The 10,136-nt window shown below is 40.9% G+C and overlaps 1 protein-coding gene across 2 annotated transcripts in view; it reads left to right on the plus strand.

Moving 5' to 3' along the window:
• Nucleotides 1-6,865, plus strand: part of NUCKS1 (nuclear casein kinase and cyclin dependent kinase substrate 1) — a 33,212-nt gene extending 26,347 nt beyond the window's left edge. Inside the window, exons 4-7 of one of the 2 annotated variants that reach the window (XM_037155315.2) lie at nucleotides 2,480-2,535; nucleotides 3,181-3,333; nucleotides 4,362-4,508; nucleotides 5,642-6,865. In XM_037155315.2, coding sequence (XP_037011210.1) covers nucleotides 2,480-2,535; nucleotides 3,181-3,333; nucleotides 4,362-4,508; nucleotides 5,642-5,841 — 556 coding nt within the window. In that variant the 3' untranslated portion in view covers nucleotides 5,842-6,865. Of the gene's footprint in view, nucleotides 1-2,479; nucleotides 2,536-3,180; nucleotides 3,334-4,358; nucleotides 4,509-5,641 lie in introns of both variants that reach the window. The other variant, XM_037155314.2, reaches the window with a different exon arrangement.
• The last annotated feature ends 3,271 nt before the right edge of the window (nucleotides 6,866-10,136 follow it).

The following is a 10,136-nucleotide window of genomic DNA, read 5'->3' on the forward strand; positions in this document are numbered from 1 at the left end:
AATTTTAGCACTAAAGAAAACCAAGTGATTTGCTTGAGATCATAAAACTAATTAATGACAAAAACAGGACACTAGAACCCAGATTCCTGAGATGAGATTTGTGAGGACATAAAATATGCATCTTTGGGACTTTAAAATTTGTTTCATAAAACTTTTCATTGAACTTTGAAACTTCTTATTCTATTTTATAGTCATTTTGAGCTCACTTTCATTTTCTCCAGGGTACCAACCAGGCCCGTGTGCTCGTGTTTCTCATGAGCAGAAATAGTGGAGGCAAAAAATATTAGTTAATAATTTTATTCTTTTTTTAAAAATATTTTTTCTTGCTTATGCCATTATACTTGTCCCATTCCCCGCCCCCCTTAGTTTATGTCCATGTATCACAAGTTCTTTTAGCTTCTACATTTCCCATACTATTCTTGCCCTCCCCCCTGTCTATTTTCTCCCCACCTTCTATGCTACTTATTTTCTGTACCTTCTCCTCTTCCCACTCCCCTGTTGCTAACCCTCCATGAGATCTTCATTTCTATGGTTCACTCCTGATCTAGCTGTCCTCTTAATTTGCTTTTGTTTTAGGTGTGGTTCTTAATAACTGTGAGTTTGCTGTCCTTTTTCACTGTTCATATTTTTTATCTTCTTTTTTTTTAGATAAGTCCCTTTAACATTTCATATAATAAGGGCTTGGTGAAGATGAACTCCTTGAATTTGAACTTATCTGAGAAGCACTTTATCTGCCCTTCCATTCTAAATGAAAGCTTTGCTGGAGAGAGCAATCTTGGTTGTAGGTCCTTGCCTTTCATGACTTGGAATACCTCTTTCCAGCCCCTTCTTGCCTGTAAGGTCTCTTTTGAGAAATCAGCTGACAGTCTGCTGGGAACTCCTTTGTAGGTGACTGTCCCCTTAGCCCTTGCTGCTTCTAGGATTCTCTCCTTCATTTTAATCTTGGCTAATGTAATGATGATGTGCCTTGGTGTGTTCCTCCTTGGGTCCAACTTCTTTGGGACTCTCTGAGCTTCCTGGATTTCCTGGAAGTCTATTTCCTTTGCCAGAATGGGGAAGTTCTCCTTTATTATTTGTTCAAATAAGGTTTCCACTTGTTGCTGTTCCTCTTCCCCTTCTGGTGCCCCTATAATTTGGATGTTGGGATGTTTCAAGATGTCCTGGAGGTTCCTAAGCCTCTCCTCATTTTTTTGAATTCTTGTTTCTTCATCCTTTTCTGTTTGGTAGTTTTTTTCTTCCTTCTGGTCTACTTCCTTGATTTGAGTCCCAGTTTCCTTCCCATCACTATTGGTTCCCTGTGCATTTCCCTTCATTTCACTTAGTTTGGCCTTCATATGTTCCTCTAGTTTGTGACTAAAATCAACTAGTTCTGTGAGCATCCTGATCACCAGTGTTTTGAGCTGTGCATCTGACAAGTTGGCTATCTCTTGGTCACTTAGAAGTATTATCTCTGGGGCTGTGAGCTGTTCTTCTTCTTGAGCTGTAATGTTTTGGTCTATTCGAGCCTGTTATGTATGAGGGGCTGAGCCTTAGGTGTTCACCAGGGCAGGGGGACCCAGTCGCTGGGTTGTGATGCTGTATGTGGGAGCGGGATCAGAGAGGAGCAGTGGCATTTGTTTTGCTCTCCCTCGGATTTCGGTTCCCTCTGCTGCTTCCCGCAAGCAAATTGGGCCCTTCTGGTGCTGGTTCCGGGGTGGGTGGGCTTGTGCACCCTCCAGGACCCTGTGGGTCTCTCTAATTTACTCTGTGTGAGCCTGGGAGCCTCTCCCGGCACCTCGACCCCTAAAGTTTTTCCAATTGGTGCTTTTAGGCTTTAATTCCTGTAGCTGGGGCCCTGATTTGCTCAGTCTGTCTCACTGCTCGCTCCTTTGCCTGGTTTATTGGTCTGACTGAATGGTTTGTTGTTGTCGGAGTTCAGTACAGTTCAATTTTCTGTGTTTTGGTTGCGTTTTTGTTACTAAAACTTTGTTGTGTTTAAACTTGGTTGTGCGAGGAGAGGCACAGTGTTGCCACCTAGGCCTCCATCTTGGCTGGAAGATAAGAAACTTCAGACATAGTGTAATTTATGTAACTGAATTCCAATTTTCTCTAATAACTATATTTGGTGCTGTCTATTTATTTGCCTATTTTACCACCACTGACAACATTATACAATGGTAGTATTTCTATATTCTGCCTTTAACAACAAAGAACTTTTTTTCTTATTAAATGTTTTTGTGAGAAATTTTCAGCCTGTGTTGAGATGCCTTTTCTTTTTACCTTTGGGTTTTTAGAAGCAGTATTTTCCAAAAGTAAGTAAAAACCTGCTTAGTCACCAGCATCCCTGTAAAGGAGGGAAGTAACGGAAGCAGCTGTACTCCTCAGAATGGTTCGAATTTATATGAATAAGGTTTTCTTCAGTGTTCTTCAGACATCAGGGATCTACATTCACTTAGATTTTAATCTAATAACTTAAATTTTTTACTCCTTCCCCTTATAGTGAAGACTCAGAAGAAAAAGATGTGAAGACCAAGAAGGATGATTCTCACTCAGCAGGTAATAAACAATATTTAATGTAATAGATGTAATTCTCTTTATGTATTTATTCATTGGACATTTTAATATGCAGGGTTTTGTTTTTTGGGGGGGGTTTGTTTTTGGTTTTTTTTTTGTTTTAATTTCTTCTCTTTTAGAGAAAGGGGAAGGGAGGGAAACGTCAGTGCATGGTTGCCTCTCACATGGCCCCCACCATGGATCTGGCCTGCAACCCAGACATGTGCCCTGACTTGGAATCGAACCAGCAACCCTTTGGTTCGCGGCCCACACTCAGTCCACTGAGCTGTACCATCCAGGGCCAAATAATGCTGTTTTATATTATAGTGATGCCTGGCACTATTGTAAATACAAGTTTAAAGTATGTTATAAGAAGCATGTGTTTCCACCTAGATTCAGCTTTATTTTTACTTAAAACTAAATGCATACGTTATTTTATATGTAATAGCAGGGTACCTAATCTTATTCGAGTTCATTCTTTGAATTGTAGCTCCTCTTCTATTGGAGTTTTTAAATATATATTTTATCCTTTTTGAATGAAATAAAGCTGCAGGTTATATCTTATAATGGCCATTGCGTTGGCTTTTCTGATTAGTTGTCAAATAAACATAAGTCTTGGATTAGTGCATCATAACTTTGATATTTCAGAGGACAGTGAAGATGAAAAAGAAGATCATAAAAATGTGCGCCAGCAACGGCAGGCAGCCTCCAAAGCAGCGTCTAAACAGAGAGAGATGCTCATGGAAGACGCGGGCAGTGAGGAGGAGCCGGAAGAAGAGGACGAGGCGCCATTCCAGGAGAGTACGTATTGTTGGCCTGGTGCCTTGGTCTTTTTTTTTAAGGTTTATTATTTATTTCTAGAGAGAGGGGAAGGTAGGGAGAAAGAGGGAGAGAAATATCAATGTGTGGTTGCCTCTCATATGCCTCCTACTGGAGACCAGGCCTGCAACCCAGGCATGCGCCCTGACTAGGAATTGAACTAGTGACCTTTTGCCTCTCAGTGCAGTGCTCAATCCACTGAACCATACCAGCCAGGGCCGGTGCCTTCATCTTGATTGTAGTTTGTGACCTTGACTGCTTTGGCAGTTTTTAGGGAGGTGCTAAATGTTATAAATAGCCCCTTAAATTACTCATTGTTAGAAGAGATGATGATTTTGACATCTGTTGATATTGTAAAAGATTCGAAGATTATCATGATTAAGCTGTTCATCATTTGTACTTAAATACTCAATAAATGATTGTTAAAACAATAGTTACACAGTGGACATTGTGATTAAGATTTGTGTTCTGGTCTGGTGGAGAAGGGTGTAGAGCTCTTCCTAACAAAAAGTGTTGGGAACAGAATTTAGATGCTTCAGGGGTTATTCAGATTAATTAGTTACATGTGTTATTGCTTCATATGTAATTTTCTTGTTTTATTTATTCATGTTTGCACCAAGTACATGATGTCAATTCAGTTTTATTTCCCTGGTCTCACCTATATTATTTGGGAATGATATAAGCACCACACATTACTTGATAGCTTCGGTTTTCATTCAGATTAAGTTTTATCCCTCTGTGTTCAACCTACTTACTCTTCAAACAAGTTAATCATGTAACCCTCATGTGCATGCTAACCCCCCCCCACACACACACACACACTCACACACTTTACAGGTGGGGGTCAGTGACGACTCCCACCAAATGGGTAGTATAGCAGCAGACAGAATCCAGGAGTGTTTGGCTCCCAGATCCCATCCTCTAGTCATTCTTAGTGCTTTCTCCCTTTGTTCACTTAGAAGGATGTGTACATTAAGTTGGACGTTGAAATTCTTCTTTCCTCTCAGAAGATTCCGGCAGCGATGAAGATTTTCTAATGGAAGATGATGATGATAGTGACTATGGCAGTTCAAAAAAGAAAAACAAAAAGATGGTTAAGAAGTCCAAACCTGAGAGAAAAGAAAAGAAAATGCCCAAACCCAGGCTAAAGGCTACAGGTGAGTTCTGCAGAACTGAAGTTATGTTACTGCTTCGAAAAATCTCATGAACTAATAAACTTTCTTTACAGAAATTCTTCACTAGGGAGTGGCATTGGCCACACAGTTAGTTGAGAATACATGGATTCTGAAAGGATTGTGTATTCTACACCTGGAAGTATTGCTTATTTATTAACAAGGACTGTAACCCCCACCACACCCCCAAGAGCCTGGTGGCTTAGCCCTGTTCTTCAACTCCTGCCAAATCATCAGTAAGATTTGGGAATGACCTGTTTGTGTCCGGCACAGTGTTAGAAACACTGTGTCAACCTAGCCATCTCTGCCCTTTTTCCCCCAGAAGCCCAATCCCAGCAGCTAGTGAAGATTTGGAACTGTGGAGACGTGCGCCTGCAGCAGTTCACTGCGCACTGCATCACTGCACCGGCCTCTCTGTTAGTGGAATACAGCCACACTGACCACACGGGGTCATTTTCCCTGCAGCTGTGGTTTCTGCCTGATACTCTCTTGGTCAGAGCTAGTTTGCCATTAAATCAGAAAGCTAGGTTTATCTTTTTATTTATTTATTTTTAAATTTTTATTTATACTTAGAGAGAGAGGAAGGGAAGAAAAGAAACATCAATGTGTAGTTGCCTCCTTTGTGCCCCCAAGTGGGGACTTGGCCTGCAACCCAGGCATGTGCCCTGACTGGGAATCAAACCAGCGACACTCTGGTTCGCAGCCCTAGATTTGTCTTTTTATTCTGGCAAGTGGAACCTCATCATTTTTAAACCTTTTACTCATCACTTCTTACTGTTGGGAATCTTAGAACTGTCAAATTATTTGATGGCTTCAAATTCTACTCAGATTGTCATAGCCTTTCCTCTTCTTGACCCACTTTTAAACACAAACAACGTCCCGTTTCACAAGCCACTGGGATGATGTGCAGTGTCTGCAGCGTCCTGTTTCTTCAGTATGAGTGTCACCAACTACACGACACCACGGTTCTGGTACAGGGGTTGGAGACCAGTGTCTGCCTTGGTTTTTAGTAAATGGTCTTTATGGTTTTTATTCTGGTGGATTGTTTTGTTTTGTAGTTGATTTTTTATTTAAGTCACTGTCTTCCCTTCCCCAATTTGGTATTTCTCTTCCCTTAGTGACGCCAAGCCCTGTGAAAGGCAAAGGGAAAGTGGGTCGCCCCACAGCTTCAAAGGCATCGAAGGAAAAGACTCCTTCTCCCAAAGAAGATGATGAGGAACCAGAAAGCCCTCCAGAGAAGAAAACATCTGCGAGCCCCGCGCCTGAGAAGTCTGGGGATGAAGGGTCTGAAGATGAAGCCCCATCTGGGGAGGATTAAAAATGATGATGGTTTGGGAGAGATTTTATTTAAAAAAGAAAAAAAAAAGAAGAAGAAAGAAAACCTGCATAAGATAGAACATGGTTTTGGCTATGGCTTGACTCATGGGCTTTCAATGCTTTTTCTCCTTTTGTTGAAAATAACATTTTCTCTTTTTTAAAAATTTTTTTTTAATTAAGAAAACCATTGTATGTTTAATTTACCTTTTTGTCTATCGGTCTTTTCTTTGCCACCACCCTCTTCTCCCTTGCTTTTTCAATGAAAGCCGTGTCAAATTAATCACTGGATCAACTGCTTCATCTTTTTATTTTTAATGGATGGCATACCACAGTTGTAAAGCAATAAGACTTGTGATGAACACTATGGAAATGTTGCTTTTTGCTAGACAATAGCAAGTTGAGCAGTAATCAAAAAACATTAGAAGGGTTTTAGTTCAAAACGATTGCCTCTTTCTCTACTTAGACTTTTTAAAAAATCAATTGTCATCTAATACAAATTTATTTTTTACCTTGGGGCAGGGCAGGGAGTAGGTTACCTGACCTTGTTTGAGGGTGTGGGTTTTTGTGTGTTTTTTGTTGTTTTGTTTTTTGTTTTTTATTTTATTTCATCACTCGTTATCTCAAAGAGATTCAGAGCCAGTGACCCTTTTTTCCTGCTACAGTCTTTAAGGAATTTAAACAACAAAAACAAACAACAAAAAACCCCAAGGGCCTCTAAAACTTAAATCATGCTTAATTTCCTACTTTATTCTCTAATGGTTCATGTTTTAAAATCTATGTGTATCCTGTTTCTTGGATGAAATTTTACCAAGGATAAAAAAAAAAAAACGAACAAACCTAGAATTTAAATGGCAAGTCTATATTATCACAGTGGATTTCTTCTCAAACTGACAATGTTTAGGTTTTAAGCAAATAAAATACCGGTTAATGTGAAACTCATTCACAAAGACTTGAGATTTTTTCCTTTATGAAAACAAAGAATTGAAATTCTTTTATGCCATAAACGTGCATGCATTCAGATCCCATGAACTGTGCTGTTTTTATTTGGGGATAGAACATTTTCTTTTTCATACACCTACTTCCCCTGGTCTTCATAGAAGCATGGTGTGAAGTGCATCTCTTGGCTTCCTGCTACAGTGTAGGGTACCACTGCACACCTTCCCCCGATGCCTACCAGCCCTGCTATAGGACACAGTTTCTCCTGGCTCTGTCTTCCCTTCACATCCTGTGTTTGGTGGGCGTGTGTTAATTGCTCCCACACTATTCAGTTTGCTTTTCTTTTTACTGGTGTGCCTGCTTACTGTTCACGTTGCTTAAAGCAGGAGTTTGTGGGTTACAGCAGGGCTAGAGAAAGCAGGCGCTCGGGAGGCCTGTGTGCAGCGGGTAACAGACTCCATGCCTTATGAAAGCAGTCGGGAGAGGTCTGAAAGTTTGATCCTTCACATCCTGGCACCTTAAGCTTCTGCAAGCAAGGGTTAGGGACCTTAGCGTGCTAAGAAGTTGAAAAATTAGTGAAATTTAACCTCTGCTTTTTTATTTAGATTTGCTTCCTCAGTATTTTGCTCATGCAGTTTTTTCCCTTTCAATTACAGCATATTTTTCTGTCAGACAACGTGGCTTTCTTGCATATGTTCCTAGAACAGAAGGTTATTTAAGGAATATTTTTACTCTGATTATTAAGACACTTTAATATTTTTACTTTGTGATTAAAACAAAATAACACCCAGTGACAGTCATTTCACTGTTGCGCTATGTGTTAAAGATGGAATTTGAAGATTGTAGTACTAGGCCAAAAATGGAAAGCTTGGACATAAGTAGAAGTTGGACTGCTACCTAAAGATTATTCTGTTTGATTTAGTGGGTTTGTTCAGGTATCTCGTTTTAACAAGGTTTGTGTCTTACAGCAAGAGACCTATCAGTGTTTCCACCGTGCACTTCTATTTTTAGGGGTTTATAACTTTAAGTCTTACATTCCTAGTAACATTTGGGATTTTCTTAGATCATGTTTTGTGAAAATTGGGGGGGGGCATCTTTTAAAACTTTAGCCTTGGTATTTTGTGTAATACAGTCTCTTTAATATATTAATCTGCACTAACATCTCTGATATAGGCACATACTTTAGAGATGCTCTTGTCTTCTAAGTTACTTGTGTGCATTTGGGCTTTTTGTGTGGGATCCCTTTTTTAAAAATTCATGAGATTGAAAAATGTATTATGTATTTCTAATAGACTGGACAAGAGGATCTGTGTCCCCAAGTGAGACAGGCTCTGAATGACCTTTGTTTCCTCCACTTTTTATTGATTAAAACACTCTAGTCTTCCCCTCAAATCATGCATGCAAAGAGGAGGGTAGCTGTGGCATCTCAACTGGGAACGGGTGCTCGGTAGTCAGGCTTGACGGCGGTGTTGGGGAGCGTCACAAGCTGCAATCGGCTAGAGGCTGGCCGTGGGCACCTCCCTCGACTAAACTCCCTCTCTGGTGTGCCTATGGTGAAATGGCAGTAGCGTTCACTGTCTTGTTCTACAGTGCTCAGGAAGTGGGACGTTCACTTTGAAGGTGCTTGTTTGTGTTAACTGAATTCTTGTGTTAGCTCTGTTAGGGTTTACTCTGAAACATGGATTTCGGCATCTGTGCTGACTGACACTACATTCTAGTTATTAAGATTTTTTTTTTTAGACTTCCCAGCACACCTACAACTTGACAAGGGTAGTTTCCATGTTATCAAATCCGTCTGTACCTTGCTGCTGCTTTTAGCCCTCCCCACCCTGGATTGGAATCCATGGAGCAGGCCCAAAGGACGCCTTTTACTTTTACTTTTAGTAATGGTAATAGATTTGTTCTTTCTAAAAACCTCCCCCTTTCATACCTCCACTCCTTACTCAGTCCATAAAGGAAAATCAGTGGCAATGTCCTACTTTAGGAAGGTAATGAGTGGAAATCTTCATCTCAAAAAATAATGGTTGATTTCCCCCCACAGTAACAGTTGACCCAGGTTTAATTCTCAATATGATACTTATTGTAGGTACCGACTCAAGTAGCATTTTCTTACAGCTAACTAATCAGGAGGAATTGGAGGTTATATAATCCAGTAAAGTTTTTGACACTCATGGATGTATCTGGTCAACTAAATTGAATTGCCCTTTCTCTTTTCCCCTCAAAGATTTCTTTCTTTAGCCATGGCCATTTGGGTAGCAAGTGCATTTTGGAGTACTGGTTGAGGAAAGGGAAGAGTGCTTTTCTTTAACAAACCAGTTTAGAAGGTGCTTTGAGAGTGTTAGAAAGGCAAGAGCAGCAGTTACTACCTGGAGGAGCCACAGGGAAAGCCTTATGGAAGACTCTGTGGCCAGTGTCGCTGTTGCAGAGTGTGGCTGTTGGGGGCATCCTGTGCCCGCCTCCCAGGCCGCTGCACTGAGAAGCAGGGACAGCCACCTCAGGGGTCCGGAAAGGAGGAAGCCTGGGCGCTGGGCTCGGTGGCCTTTAGACTTGGGCACTTACACAGAACGAGTGGTGCACGTGTCCTGCCAAGGGGCAGGGAAAATCCAGTGAAAACCTGGTTGCTCTTGAGGTTAGAAAGGTGTCCTTTTCTCTGTGTGGTTGGAGCTGGGTTTTTTTGGGAAAGGAGTCACTTTCAATATTGGGGCATCAAGCTATCAATCTGCAATCCATTTTCTTTCACTTCGTCTTGGGATAAACTTGACACGAAACGAACCCTAAATCCCTTTTTTTTTTCATAGCCAAATTCACAACAATCACAGCGGTGCTGACTGTGTATTAACCACTATCGAGAAAAGTCTCTGAAACCTGCCTGTCGCCGTGCCAGTGGGATGACAACTGGTGACGTCTGTCCTGTCCGAGCATGCTCCGTGTGGCCACTGGAATGCCACCCTGTGCATACACTTTGTACATCGGGTGACGGGAGAGGTTTCTAGATTTGGGGGGAGGGTAAAATAGTTTTTTTTTTGTTGTCCCTTTTTTGATGTGGCATTAGGGGTATAGTACTAAGCTTATGCCCTAAATAATGTGTATAAAAACCCCTGAAGTATTGTATATGAGTGTGTGTATATGTCTGGCAATTAAACCTTTGTCTTCTGGAAATTAAGTCTTTTTCTCCAGAAGTATTTGTTACAAGATCTGTAAATAAGAGCTCTACCTAGTTTATTTACGGGGAACATGTTGCAGCCAACCTTAAACACCTAACTCCTGCAAGATTGAAGGAAAGAGTTGAAGACTTTCCAGGTTAAACAGCAGCCAAGTTCTCAGTAACCATTTGCCTTGACTCATCTTTCAGACTTCATT

The sequence above is a fragment of the Artibeus jamaicensis genome, unplaced genomic scaffold, assembly GCF_021234435.1.
Source record: "Artibeus jamaicensis isolate MK-2021 breed Jamaican fruit bat unplaced genomic scaffold, CSHL_Jam_final contig_475, whole genome shotgun sequence".
Taxonomy (NCBI): domain Eukaryota; kingdom Metazoa; phylum Chordata; class Mammalia; order Chiroptera; family Phyllostomidae; genus Artibeus; species Artibeus jamaicensis.